We start from the raw sequence: 14392 nt of genomic DNA, 5'->3' as shown, positions 1-14392 counted from the left end.
AGGGCTCCTCTCTCCGCTCAGCTCCGCTTGTGTGCCGGCTGCGTCCTCCGTGGGCTCTCACTGCGTGGGGGAAGGCAGTCTCAGCAGCCCTCGGCTGAGCAGTCATCCCGAAAAACCCTCCTGGCATCCCAGGGAACAGACAGTATCTTTCCTGGAAGTTCTGGCAAAAGCCCTGGGAGGACTCCAGGGCCCCCATGGATCACAGGCCCTGACCTGATTGGCTAGAACTGAGTCATGGCCACCCTTGAACCTGTCATCATGGCCAGAGAGAGAGGCCTCTGATTGGCTATGACTAAGTCACGTGTCTATCCATGACCTTAGCACTGTGGCCAGGAGACAGAGGCCTTTTGATTGGCTATAACTGAGTCACCTGCCTGTCTCCGTAGTGTGGGAGGTCACAGCTCCCTTTTTAGATTCAGAGGCATGGGTTGAATTGGTACAGACTGGGAGAAGGGAGGTTCCCTAAAGGAAAGGGAGATGGAACAGACCAATGATCACATCCATAACGATGAGAAATGGGGTTTATTAATGTGCCAGCGTCTGGTTTGAGTGCTTTCTATGTATAGTCTTATTAATTCCTCAGGACGGTCCTAGGAGTTAGGTCCGCTCACCGTCCCCAGTTTACAAACTAGACAGCTGAGGGGCAGTGTCAAGCCTCTTGCCCCAGGTTACACAGGCAGTGAGCAATGGGCTGGGATTTAAACCAAGGTGGTTTCGCTCTGGAGCCCACACTCACACTCACAGCTACCACGAGATCCTCCCTGCGGGCAAGCCTTAGCTTTACATCCTATGGATAAGCATTTTGAGACTAAGAATCCAAGTGTGCTAGCGCAGTGGTTGTGTTCATATCCCCTTGTTGCCTGGCATATCTCAAGAGAAATCCTTTCTAGGGGGCTGGTATCTTACCTCCTTTACACCAAGTAGACTGTAGTCATCCCTTTCCCCCAAGTTGCTCTCCTTCCCAGGCTCTATCGCCCTCTTCCCAGTTTCCCATGAACTCACCCGACTGTGTCCCGTGCAGCTGCAAAATCGATGGCCTAGTGTTCGGTGCTCCAGAGAGCCCGAGGCGGCATGTTTCAATGGTTCCTTCGAGTATCTTCCGGGCCAGAGAGAACTTCTTGGAGAGGCTTTAGCATCACTGCAGGAAGAACCAAAAGGGAAGGGGCCCCCATCCCAACTACAGCATGCCCTTCTGGTTTTCAGAGAACACAGAGGCCCAGAGAGGGCAAGTGAATGGTTTGAAGTAACACAGCAAATTGTTGGCTAGCACCGTGGTCTCTGGGCCTCTTGGTGGGAGTCTTGCAGTATTTGCTCTTTTGAATCCTCTTGGCTATTGAGTGGGTAAGTGCGGGTGACTTCCTGTCTCCGTGCCTTTAGTGCCTAACTGGAAAAGGCAGGGTTTTCATAATTTGAAGCGTCCTAAGACTGGGCTTTTCTCCAGTTGGGCAAAAATGATTTTTTAAAAATGTATCCATTGGGATGCTTTGAATTACAAGTAATTTCTAAAAATGTTCAAACTGCCCTAAACAAGGAGAATGTGTTGTCTCATAAATCAGCTTTTCAGATGTGGTTTGAGCTACAGGCATGGTTTGATCCAGAGATTCATGACATCACCAGGGCACCAACACTACTACTTCCTGTAATTTCCCAGCTCTCACCTCCTTGATGTGTCAGCCTCATCCTCATAGCGGCTTCTCTTGCAGTGTCAAGAACACTATTGCAGCACCTGGCCTCACACCCACTCACCATGACCTCCAGAGGAAGAGAGCGCCTCTGCTCCGGTGTTCCCAAGCAGTCTGCGGTCCACTCTGATTCAACTGGCTTACATTACAGGCCTGCAGTCACTGTAATCAGAGAATGTGATGTGCTTAATGGCCACCAAGGAGATGGAATCACAGTCCCCAGAACTGCTGGCATGTCCATACAGAAATCAGAGCATTGGACCGGGGGCGTGGAGTGGGGAGTGGAGGCTGGGTCGTCACTGGTGCCTTCTTCTACACTGACATCTCTCTGAGTCTGCAGAGACCATGAAATGAAGAAGGGGTTCTGAGAGTTTGCCAGTCACCTTACTCCATCCATCTGGGGCTCTGAGCCCAGGTGAGGGAATGACAGGAAGGCCCTGCCTGGCCTTCTCCTGGGTCTCATCACATTCTTCTTTTCTTGTCTCCAGACAGAGATTACTGCAGTTTATGTGACAAGCAGCCAATCGGGAGGCTGCTTTTCCGGCAGTTTTGTGAAACCAGGCCTGGGCTGGAGTGTTACATTCAGTTCCTGGACTCCGTGGTAAGTTCCTGCTCCTGTGGTCGTGTGGTCCTCTGTGATCAGTGATTGTTTTGGCTCAAAGGAAAAGATAGACCTCATGGTTTAGAAGAGTGCTTACAAAACTCCCACTACAGACTTTGATTAGGAATGCAAAATTGTCTCAGGATCTAAACTCATGGGTGACCTTGGGTGGGCCCCCTCCCCTCTGGACCTTAGTTGCTGTTGCTATAAAGTGGAGCCCTATCAGCTCTTTGATTCTGGAAGTCTGGGTTATTATGGGAGGCAGGGCCTGGGGAAGTTAGGCCTAGCTCTTGGATCTGGTGGCCCCTTCTTCCAGCTGAGAACCCATTTTATAGAATTCCACAGCTTTTGTGAGTTTGTACAATTGTTTATTGTCAGCTTCCCCATTAGAATGCAAGCTCCCTGAGGGCAGGACCCTGGGCTGGCATCCTGTTCACACCTGCCTCATGCAGTGCCCAGCATCTATGGGCACTCAATAAATGTCAAATGAAGCGCATGGCTGTCAAGCCGGTCTGACTGCCAATGGCTCCACTGGGCTCTGACATGGATGACATGCCTGACACCATGGAGGCTTCCTTCGGATGTGCTTGTTATGCATTTGTTTAACAAATGTTGATTGATTGCATGGGTTTTTAAGACAGGTTGTGGGAATAGTCAGGAGTTCCTCTGCACCTGCCCGGGAAGCCTGGGCACCTTGGTTCAGCCAACTGCCCTTGGGTTTTTATCCGAGGAGGGAGGACAAGAGGGGAGAAGAAGGAATGGGGAGCGGTCATGAAGGGTGTGAAGTCATCCAGGCCCCTCCCCTCTCCCCCAGGTGCAGGGGCTAAGAGGCTGCTGTTTCCTAAAAGCCCTCATGCCACCATTGGCTGCTGCCATCCCGACCTCTATCTCAGTTTGGGGGACAACCCTTTAAGATTTCAAGTCTCTGTATCTGCTTCAGGATCTCGATGTGCATCTCTAGACTCACAAACCAAATTGCCCACTGGACATCTCCACTGAAGTCACAAAGGCCGCCTTAAAGTCAGTAAGTCCCAAATGCACTCAGCACTTTCTCCCAGGACCCCAAAGCTACCAGCCCTGAGACATTACCTGTTCCAGAGACCAGCACCCTACAGTCACCCGAGACTGAAATCTTTGCACTCTTTAATGCCTTCCCCTCCTCATCCTTCCCCAACCTGATCAAGGTTCATGTGCTTGGCTCCTTGACCCTGCCCAGGCCAGCTCCCTCCCCTCCGCAGGCTCTGCCTTGGGCTTAGGGGAGGCTCTGCCTTGGGCTTCAGGCAGATTCTTGGCGCCTCTTGTATAAGTGATTACAGTAGTTTTCAATCTTGGCTGGGCATTAGAAACACCTGGGGAGCCTTAAAAACACACCAGAGCCTGAGCTGAAGCCCAGACCAATTAATTTGAATCTCTGGAGGTGGGGCCTAGTATTTTTATAACTTTTTATTATGGAAAATTTCAAGCTATAAAAAGTAAAGTCGACAGAATAGTGTAATGAACCCCCAGGCACCCTTCACCCCACCTCAACAATTATGAACTCATGGCCAATCTTCTTTCATCCATTCCTCCATCCTCCGCTCTGTAACATTTTTAGCAAATTTCATATATTATCTCATCTGTGAACTTTTCAGTATGTATCTCTGAATAAGAGCTCTTTAAAAAATAGTATTATCATAGCTTTAAAAATTCTTTACTATCATCAAATGTTAATATTCAGATTTCCAGCATTCTCGTACATTTTATGTGTATTTGTTTGAATTGGTCTGGATAAGGTCCACACATTGTGATCGGTTGATGTTTTCTTTACTCTAGGCTCCCCCTTAACCATCTATCCCCCTTTGTAATACATGTGTTGTTCCTACAGAAGAGCTTCCCACAGTCTGAATTTTGTATTCTTATCCCCAAGTGTCATTTAACAGGCTCCTCTATATTTCTATTTTTTTTTTTTTTTTTTTTTGTCCTTTTAAGCAGATTCCTTCTGTTTTATAGGCTGAAGTGTTTTGTCATGTTCTTGGCTCACTACAACCTCCTTCTCCCAGGTTCACGCCATTCTTCTGCCTCAGCCTCCCGCGTAGCTGGGACTACAGGCTCCCGCCACTGTGCCCAGCTAATTTTTTTGTATTTTTAGTAGAGACAGGGTTTCACTGTGTTAGCCAGGATGATCTCGATCTCCTGACCTCGTAATCCACCTGCCTCAGCCTCCCAAAATGCTGGGACCACAGGCGTGAGCCACCGCACCTGGCCAGGATCCTCTATATTTCTTATGCATTGCTAGTTGGATGTAGAAACTTGACCAAATTCAGTTTCCCTTTTTGTGTGTGGAGTGGGATTCGACTTCCTCAGTGGTTTCATGTTCTTCCATCAGGGGGCATATACCATCTGGTTGTCTTTCTTTTTGAAATGGTAGTAGCTATTGCTAGTCTGTATGTGAATCTGTTAGTTAAAAAGGACTTGCAACATGGCAACATTCTAATTCTGCCATTCCGTCTTCATTTGCCAACAGAGGCACTTCCTTTTGATGACCATGTGGTGACCTAGTGGTAAAGTTCATAGAGGAAATGGTTGATTCTTTTCTCGCATTAATGTTTCTAAAATACCAAACTGGTTCACTACCATCCTCTAGTAGCAGTAACTAATTAGAGTTTTTAACTCATGGTTTTAGACATGTTGTGTGTGTACTGTTGCACCGTAGTCATTATCCGGACTGATGCTCATGGTCTCATCCCTGGCTAGTGGGGGCATCTGCAGGTTGGCTTTGAGTCCCTGGCTGGACTCCAGCAGTTATCAGTAGTCTCCTTGCTGTCTGATATGACGCAAGGTTCTGGGCTCATCTTATACTAGATCTATTGTTTTTTGGAGGAGCTGTGATTCCTTTTACTGGGACACAGTAGTTGCAGGCCATAGTTTGGCACAAGGCTTATTACCACTAGGCTAGCCATCAATTCTCACACCTATTGGCATTTTTCAAATCTCCCAGGGGTTTAGTGTGAATCCAGGGTTGGAAAGTAATGACATCTAGGATAAAGTCCAGGTTCTGAAACTGACTTACCAGATCTTCCAGCATCAGCGTCTGCCCACCTTTTCACCCTTGGCCTTCCCAGAGTCTTTCTTCAGCCCTGTGTTCTGGCCTCACTACCCACTTCTAGCATTTGTGACTTACCAGGAGAGTTCAAGCCTCTTGGCCCTAGCTCTCTCAGGCCTCCCTGCCTGAAATCCTCCCCGTAGTTCATTTGCCTGGCAAATGCCTGCTTGTCCTTCTATCCCCTGTTCACAGAGGTCCTCCCAATCTCCCTCTTCCTGTCTCTTCTCCTGTGCCCCTCTGCTGTGGGTGCTTGCTTCTCACATGCACCTGAGCCACATTGCTGCCCCATGCTGGCAGAGGTGCATTGATAGAGAGTGCAGGCTCCAGAGATAGGATGCCAGGACATCGTGGCTCTGCCACCATCCCTTGGTGAGATCATGCATGGGCAGGTGTTTAACCCCTTGTGTACTTCGTGTCTTCATCTGTAAGTGGGGATATAGCTGTATCTGATGATGGGAGAGGTGTTAGGTAGAGACTACATGAGTTCTTACTGCTCAGAACCATGTCTGGAATAGCACTGAGGCTCAGTGAATGTAGCCATTGAGGGCTTTGTGTGCCTGTTCCTCCACTAGCCAAGCCTCTTGGTGGCACAGATGTGGCCCATGGTCCTCAGCCCGCAGTGCCACACCTAGCAGTTGAGTGATGCTCAGATTGGGCCCAGTGGAGGTTGGTGACTTGCTTAAAGTCACAGAGCATGTGAGGGGCAGAGGTAGGCCCAGAACTCAGGTCTCCTGGCTCCCGGTCCAGGCGCCTTCCTCGGCATCATGCTGCCTCTGAGGCCATGAGCATAATAAGCCAATAACATGGAATGTTTGAAGGTGAGAACTGGGATGGAAAAAGAAGAACTAGAGCAGGTTAAAGGAGGTTGGGAGTGTAGATATGGGGAGGCTGGTTGTATCATGAAGTAGGACGGTCAGCATAGGAGTCTTTGAAAAGGCAACGTTTGATTGAGGACCAGGAGGAGCTGGAGGAGTTAGTCAAGTGAATATGTGGTGAAAGGGCATTACAGGCAGGGAACAGCCAGCACAAAGGCCTGCAGACACGAGTGTCTGCAGTTGGAGGGGAGGGAGGAAGGGCAGAGTGGGTAGGAGAGAAGTTGATCATGTAGGACTTTGTGCCATCAGAGAACTTTGACTTTGAGAGAAATGGGGGAGCCACTGGAGGGTTTTTAGCAGAGCAGTGGCGTGGTCTGACTTGGGGTTTTGTTTTGTTTTGTTTTGTTTTGTTTTAATGAGACAGGGTCTCACTCTGTCATCCAGGCTGGAGTGCAGGAGTGGGTTCGTAGCTCATTGCCGCCTCAACCTCCTGGGCTCAAGTGATCCTCCTGCCTTGGCCTCCCAAGTAGCTGTAAATACAGGTGTGCACCACCATGCCCATCTGTGCCTTAGGTTTTTAAATGATCCCTCTGGCTTCCATGTTGGGGGCAGGCTTTGAGGGGCAGAGGTGGGAGCAGGGAGATCTGCTAGGAGGCTGTTGCAGCAGTCCAGGTGAGAGCAGCTGGTGGCTCAAGCCAGCATGGTAGCCCCTGGCAGTGGTGAGAAGTGGTTGGATTTGAGACTTGTGTGGAAGGTGGAGTTAACAGTATTCTCTGATGGACTGGGGATGAGAGAAGAGTTAAGGAAGACTTCAAAGTTTTGACCTGAACAAATAGAAAGATGGATTTAGGAAAAGGCTGTGGGAAGGTCACCCTGTGGGGAAAATCAAGAGCTCCGCTTCAGGCACACGTGCCTTGGGATGTCTACCAGATGCTTGAGTGGAGAAGCTCCAGGGGAGATGGGTATTCAAGTCAGGCTTCATGAGAAAGGTCTGGGCTGGAAATGGAAAATTGGGAATTGTCAACTTTTTAAAAAAAATTTTTTACTTTTGAGACACAGTCTTACTCTGTCGCCCAGATTCGAGTGCAGTGGTGTGATCTTAGCTCACTGCAACCTCTGCCTCCCGAGCTCAGGTGATCCTCTTGCCTCAGCCTCCCAAGTAGCTGGGACTACAGGTACACGCCACCACGCCCGGCTAATTTTTATATTTTTTTGTAGAGACAGAGTTTCACTATGTTGTCATGGCTGGTCTCAAACTCCTGGGCTCAAGTGATCTGCCTGCTTTGGCCTCCCAAAGTGGTGGGATTACAGGCATCAGCCTCTGTGCCCAGCCTTGGAGTTGTCAACATGTATAGAGCTGGTGTTTAGAGAGCCCTGGGCTGGAGGAGCTCACCAAGGAAACAAATCCACGTGGATGGAGAAGCGTGAGGACAAAAGATGCCCCGGACCAGGCGCTGCTCCCCATTTGGAAAAGAGGAGGCAGCAGCAGCTTTGGGAGCCATCTAGAGAGTTGATGAGGCAGAGCAGGGTGAGGCTAAGCCTAGGAGCCGGTGGAATTTTCCAGCCACGTGTTTTGTTAGACACTTATAGTCAGTTTGAAAAGGGGGAAAAAAAAATCCAGTGGATGCCCATTTTCATTCTGGTCGTGCCGTCGTTCCCTCTTTCTGGGCCTGTACCAAGAGCTGTTTTTTGGAAAGGAAATGTGAGTCTGGCTCCCTGCGTCAGCGCGTCCAATGCTCTTCACATCTGCCCTAATGAAGCTGCCACTCACGAGAGGCCGACCCCATCCCCTCTGCGTTTTCATGTGCATCCCTGGGAATTAGCGAGACTTTTTCATCGCCCATCTTGACGTCAAATGACCAGCCTCTGGAACACCTCTTTTACGCACGGAGACTTTATTGAGTTTTCCAGGGCTGGCGTAACTTCTCGTCTAAGGTCCGTTTTTTCTTCCATCCTGACTGGAACCCAGAGGAGGGAGGAGGTGGCGGTGTCCTTGGTGTTACAGTAGCGCCCCGGGTGCTGCCTGACTTGGCCAGCGCCATCCATGCCATTCCCATCTCTCTGTTGAATTTCTACCAAGTGGAGCTTTTAAAAATAACCTGTCCTCGTTGGACTCTGGTGTAGTCCCTGGGAAAGGCTCCTCTCCTGCACAGTATTTTTTTTTTTTTTAATTTGAGACAGAGTCTCACTCTGTCACCCAGGCTGGAGTGCAGTGGCGCCATCTCAGCTCACTACAGCCTCCGCCTCTTGGGTTCAAGTGATCCTCCTGCCTCAGCCTCCTGAGTAGCTGGGATTACAGGTGCGCACCACCACACCCAGCTAATTTTTGTATTTTTAGTAGAGATGAGGGTTCACCAAGTTAGCTGGGCTGGTCTTGAATTCCTGACCTCAAGTGATCTGCCCACCTCAGCCTCTCGAAATGCTGGGATTATAGGCGTAAGCCACCGCGCTCAGCCTTCTGCACGGTCTTAATGTCTGCATTTCTCAAGTCAAGTGGAAGACTGCAGCTGTTTTTTAAAGAGAGCCCAGGTGATTTTCTGGGTAGCAGAACCGTTGGTGCATCATTTACTAGACTGCAGGGGGAGTTCGGCCTTTTGTGTTGATTGTCAAGGGTCTTTCAGGAACCTGAGAAAGACTTTTCTCCTGCCACTGCCAGCTGCCCTCTCAGCAAGAAATGGAGTCAGTGACCTAAGCCATGACTAGGTCTGGTCTCTAGAGGGCAAAGAGCTTGCCCAGCAGGTCAGGGGACTGAAGAGGGTCTAGGCTAGTGTCAGCCCCCACAGGCCAAAGGGTCTTGGGCATCTTGGAGACTGATGGACTTCTCTCTAACCTGTTCCCCGGGAGCCTTGACCATGTGCTGGCTCATTTGAAACCATCTTGTCTCCACACTTGGGTGAGACTTAATGTGTTCTGGTCTCTCCTCTTTGGGATTGGAGGATGTTTGGCAGATAGAGAACCAGATCCACCCAGTGTATATTTATGGGGCGGCTCCTGTGTGCCAGGCTCTGTTCCAGCAGTTGGGAGAACACAATGAACAGGGGAACTGAGTTCCTGCCCTTGTGCAGCTTGCTTTCTGGTTAAATGAAAGATTAAAAAAAAATAAGATTTTTTTTTCCCAAGAGATGGAGTCTCACTCTATTGCCCAGGCTGGAGTATGATGGTATGATCATAGCTTACCGTAGCCTCACACTCCTGGACCCAAAGTGAATCCTCCCACCTCAGCCTCCTAAGTAGCTGGGAGTACAGGCGCAGGCCACCATGCCTGGCTAATTAAATAAATTTTTTTTTTTAGGAGATGGGGTCTCACTGTATTGCCCAGGCTGGTCTTGAACTCCTGGCTTTAAGTGATCCTTCCACCTTGGCTTCCCAAAGTGTTGGATTACAGGCATGAGCCCCTGCACCTGACCAAGGAAAATTTGGAAGTGAATTAAGCAGCACCAGCTACAAGTTAAAATATCTGTTCAGTGTTAGCTTTGGGTTTTTTGTTGTTGTTGTTCTTTTTTGAGACAGAGTCTTACTCTTTCACCCAGGCTGCAGTACAGTGGGGCGACCTCAGCTCACTGCAACCTCCACCTCCTGGGTTCAAGCGATTCTCGTGCCTCAGCCACCGTAGTAGCTGGGATTATACGCGCGCACCACTAAGCCCAGCTAATTTTTGTATTTTTGGTAGAGATGGTGTTTCACCAGGTTGGCCAGGCTGGTCTTGAGCTCCTGACCTCAAGTGATCTGCCCACGTTCGCTTCCCAAAGTGCTGGGATTACAGGCGTGAGCCACTGAGGCCCACGCAGTATTAGTTCACCTCAAAACATAGTGGCTTGAAACAACAGTCAATCTTTATTACGTGATGGTTTTGTGGGTCAGGAATTTGGGCATGGCTTCGTGAGGTGCTGTTAACTCAAGGTCTCTCATGAGGTGAGATGTCAAGAAGTTGGCTGGGCTGCAGTCGTCTAAAGGCTTGACCATGGCCAGAGGATCTGCATCCACAGTTATTCACATGCCTGGCAGGTTGGCGCTGGCTGTTGGGAGGAGGGAGCCTTTCCGTGGGATTGCTTGAGTACCCTCACAACATGGCTGGCTTTCTCTGGAGTGAACAATCCAAGAGAGCATGACAGGAGCTGCAGTGCCCTCTATGACCTAGCCTTAGAGCATGCACACTATTTCCCTAATATCATACTGGTGGCACTGGTTAGCCCTGTTTCATATCGAAAGAGACTTTCCAAGAGCATGAATAACGAAGCAAGGATTACTGAAGGCCACCTTGGAGGCAGGCAACTACAAATATGAGGTTACAACAAATGAAATCTCATATAGGAAATGCTAAGAGACCTTCCTAGCTGCTAATTAGCCTAGACTATAGGAGATGACATAAAATTAGTGGGCTGTCACCTGTCACCTCTGCCTGAGCATTTGAAATTTTACTGTGAAATGATCCACTCTGCCTCACCGGGGGCTAAGTATTCTGCTTCTGTTGTTTATGAGAATTCAGTATTTGTCTTCGTCTTTCTCTCACTGGTGTGATCCTCCAAAATGGGGAGAGTGGAGGGTGCTTATAGTTTTTCAGATGCACATAGAGACTGTCAGAACAGCTAGGAAGCCGGACCCCGGGAGCAGGGCTATCTTGAAAAAGTGCCACTTCTAAAATGGGTTTATATAGTGCACGTCTGTGGGATCATCCAGTCTCCTGGGTGCCCCACCCGTATTCCCAAATGACGTGGCTGTTCTAGAAGCTGCCATGTTCTTAATGATGTCACCCCCAAGCTGCAGTTGACTGGAGCAGGAGGGAGTCTGTGAGCCAAGGCGGGCCAACAAACCCTTTCCCTGGAATTGATGACCTCAAGGGGAAGTTCTTCCCTGCTAGAGAAAGCTTAACATAAAAACCCTGGGAACTGGAAACTGCCATGTTTCCTACACTGGAACAAGCCAGTCAGCACCCGGAGATCGTGAGAACACACACACACCCCCAACACACAGATGATGGGGGCTCCAGAAGTGCTTGTGTCCCTGGTTTCTGGGCTCTGGGCCCAGCTGGTTCAGCTCATCCTCAGATTCCAGGAGCCAGGAGCTTCCAGTTTTGTTGAACTAGGTTATGCTTGGATTCTTTTCACTTAGAACAAAAAGAGTAATGGGGAAAGTTAAAGACTTTTCCTTGTAGCCTTTGGATCCTTGGTTGGATGTGGGGACAGAGAAACAATTCTGAGAGGGAAGGAGGAAAAGCAGCTGGTGGGGGTGAGGATGGGGGCAGCCACTCAGGGCTGAGCTCTTAGGAGACGAGTGATGGGGCAGACAGGAAGCGGGATGGGACAGCCCCTCTGTATTAGTCCGTTTTCAGGCTGCTGATAAAGACATACCCAAGACTGGGCAGTTTACAGAAGAAAGAGGTTTAACGGACTCACAATTCCACGTGGCTGGGGAGGCCTCACAGTCATAGTGGAAGGCGAAAGTCACGTCTCACATGGCGGGAGACAAGAGAAGAGAGCATGTGCAGTGGAACTGCCCTTTATAAAACCATCAGATCAGGTCAGGCACGGTGGTTCACACCTGTAACCCCAGCACTTTGGGAGGCCAAGATGGGTGGATCACAAGGTCAGGAGTTCAAGACCAGCCTGGCCAATATGGTGAAACCCCATCTCTACTAAAAATACAAAAATTAGCTGGGCACAGTGGCATGCGCCTGTAGTTCCAGCTACTTGGGAGACTGAGACAGGAGAATCACTTGAACCCAGGAGGCAGAGGTTGCAGTGAGCCGGGATCGTACTGCTGCACTCCAGCCTGGGTAACAGAGCAAGACTCCATCTCAAAATCTCAAAAAACAAACAAAATATCAGATCTCGTGAGACTTACTCACTGTCCTGAGAACAGTACCGGAAAGACCCACCTCATGATCCAGTTACCTCCCACCACCGGGTCCTTCCCGCAACACATGAGAATTGTGAGTGCTACAATTCATGATGAGATCTAGGTGGGGACACAGCCAAACCATGTCACCCTCTGCCACCGGGGAGCTTATCACTTCCCCTGAGAGGGGTGCACGTGTCCCCTCCCTCTGAGAGAGGCGAGCCTGTCCCCTCCAACATGTGGAGAGATGCAGCCCCCTTCCCTCCTGCCTTCTATTCAGTGTTTGCCTCTGGCCCGGCCACGATTCACAAGCTGGTGGCTGTGGTACCTCAGGAAATCTGGGGTCACTCCTACCACTTTCATTCTCCACCCAGCGTGGACAGGAGTCCATTCTTCCCTCCCTTCTCTGGTTCCATCCCATCTGTTGCCCTAAGTTGGGCCAGTGAATCCCTCCTGACTGGTGCCTGAGAGGGCCACTCAGATGGGAGCCAGAGATTACAGAACACTTAGCCAGGGCGGGCACAGGCTTTGGGGTTGACCAGGTCCGTCTGACCCTGGGGCCTCTGGGGGACGCACCCTTCATGCACTGCTCGCCATTCTCACTGAGGAGCAGGAAGGAAGCAAGGCCAGTGCCCACCCGTCTGAAGCACCCTGCAGGGCATCAGCCAGGTCCTGGCAGAAAACGGATGGCCAGCCCCATGTGTGAATGGAGGAATTTAACGAGGGCCTATTTGCAAAGCGTGGGCAGGGGAGGGAAATCCGTAGCTGCTGATGCAGCATCCCTGAGCCTCCACCACCCGCTGACCTGCAGGGCCAAGGGAAGGGACTGATGCAGGATCGTGGGAGAAGGCTGCCCACAGGGGTTGGGCCTGGAGAACAGGGTCCAGGAGCCTGCGGTGCCCAGGTGGGGACAGAGCCAGCAGAAAACCACCCCACTGCTCCACCCCCACAGCAGGGTGGGAGAGGGCTAGAGGGGCTCTGGAGGGGCGGCCCACGTGGTCAGCACAGATGAGAAGCTGGGGCCGTGGGGTGGATCCTGGTGTTTCTCCGGCGGGGTGCATGGTGAACATTGTGCTGACCAGGCCTGTCACTTGTCCTGCCTCAAGGACTCTGGAAAAGCTGACCACATCGATAATTACAGAAGCTGGAGGTGACAAGACCTCACGGCATCTCTGACTTCATCTTCCTGTCAGGGCAGGAGAAGGTCTCCTGGGAGAAGGAGGTGACATCTAAAGTTAGTCCAAGGCCGAGAGGAATTCAGCCCAGACTGCCCTTTCTAAACCGGGGCCGACTTCTTTGAAAACGTGGCAGGTTCTAAAAAGCATCTGAAGGAAATGTGTCTTCATAGCCAGGACATATTTTCTCTGGCAGATTCCGAGATTGATGATGCAATTAGGGCAGGCCAAGAGAATGAAGTATTAGGGCTGTAAACTAAGATGCACCTAGATGTTTCCACTCTTTGGGAGGCACAGGTGTAGCAAAAGTTCTTTGTTCCTTAAGCTCAATGTAATAGTCTGCATTTTGTGTTAGAGCGGCATCTCCCCACAAAGGCCACCTCTGTGTTTGGCATAAATCACAATGCAGAGAGAAGGCTCGTTCGGTGGTGTCTTCCCCGTTGGCACCTGGCACGTATCTGGATTATGGATGGTTGTGGGTGCTCCCTGGCACCCTGGCTGTTAGAATGGAGCTCTGGACACGGAGAAGGCCTTTTTTTTTTTTTTTTTGAGATGGAGTTTCACTCTTCTTGCCCAGGCTGGAGTGCAATGGTGCAATCTCAGCTTACTGCAACCTCCGCCTCCCGAGTTCAAGCAATTCTCCTGCCTCAGCCTCCCAAGTAGCTGGGATTACAGGCACCCATCACCATGCTTGGCTAATTTTTTGTATTTTTAGCAGAGACACGGTTTCCCTATGTTGGGCAGGCTGGTCTCGAACTCCTGACCTCAGGTGATCCACCCGCCTCAGCCTCCCAAAGTGCTGGGATTACAGCCGTGAGCCACCGCACCTGGCCAAGACAGCTTTAAATGATCAGAACAGCAGAGGGGCCTGTGTTTCCGGGAGGGCACAAGGCCCATCTCCCTCTCTGGTTGGAGGGGACTCTCTTGCAGATGGAGGTCACGAGGGCATTCTTTGCATACGGTTTACCTTTCTTTTCATTGAAATCATTGTCTGGCTGCTATTTCCTGAGCTACATCTCATTGTAAAATTCTGGGTTGTTGGCATAAACTCTTACTTGCTGCTTATGTTTGCTGGCTTCAGCTGGTTGAAGCTTTCTCCCACCACCTGGGCAAGGGTGTCCTCGAGCTGTGGTTTCTGGGGTGGCCCCAGTCCTGTGGAGTGTGATCTGCCTTGAGCTCGGCCCACCCAGGGGAGCCACCAT

At 50.3% G+C, this 14392-nt stretch overlaps 1 protein-coding gene across 2 annotated transcripts in view; it reads left to right on the top strand.

The window, feature by feature from the left end:
- The window catches only part of GRK5 (G protein-coupled receptor kinase 5), a 121376-nt gene that overhangs the window by 42093 nt on the left and 64891 nt on the right, over positions 1–14392 (top strand). For both annotated transcript variants that reach the window (XM_012001093.1, XM_012001094.1), the window contains exon 2: positions 2171–2283. In XM_012001093.1, coding sequence (XP_011856483.1) covers positions 2171–2283 — 113 coding nt within the window. The remainder of the gene's footprint in view (positions 1–2170; positions 2284–14392) is intronic.

This window comes from Mandrillus leucophaeus, unplaced genomic scaffold (assembly GCF_000951045.1).
Source record: "Mandrillus leucophaeus isolate KB7577 unplaced genomic scaffold, Mleu.le_1.0 Scaffold65, whole genome shotgun sequence".
Taxonomy (NCBI): domain Eukaryota; kingdom Metazoa; phylum Chordata; class Mammalia; order Primates; family Cercopithecidae; genus Mandrillus; species Mandrillus leucophaeus.
This window is presented reverse-complemented; position numbering and strand designations above follow the sequence as displayed.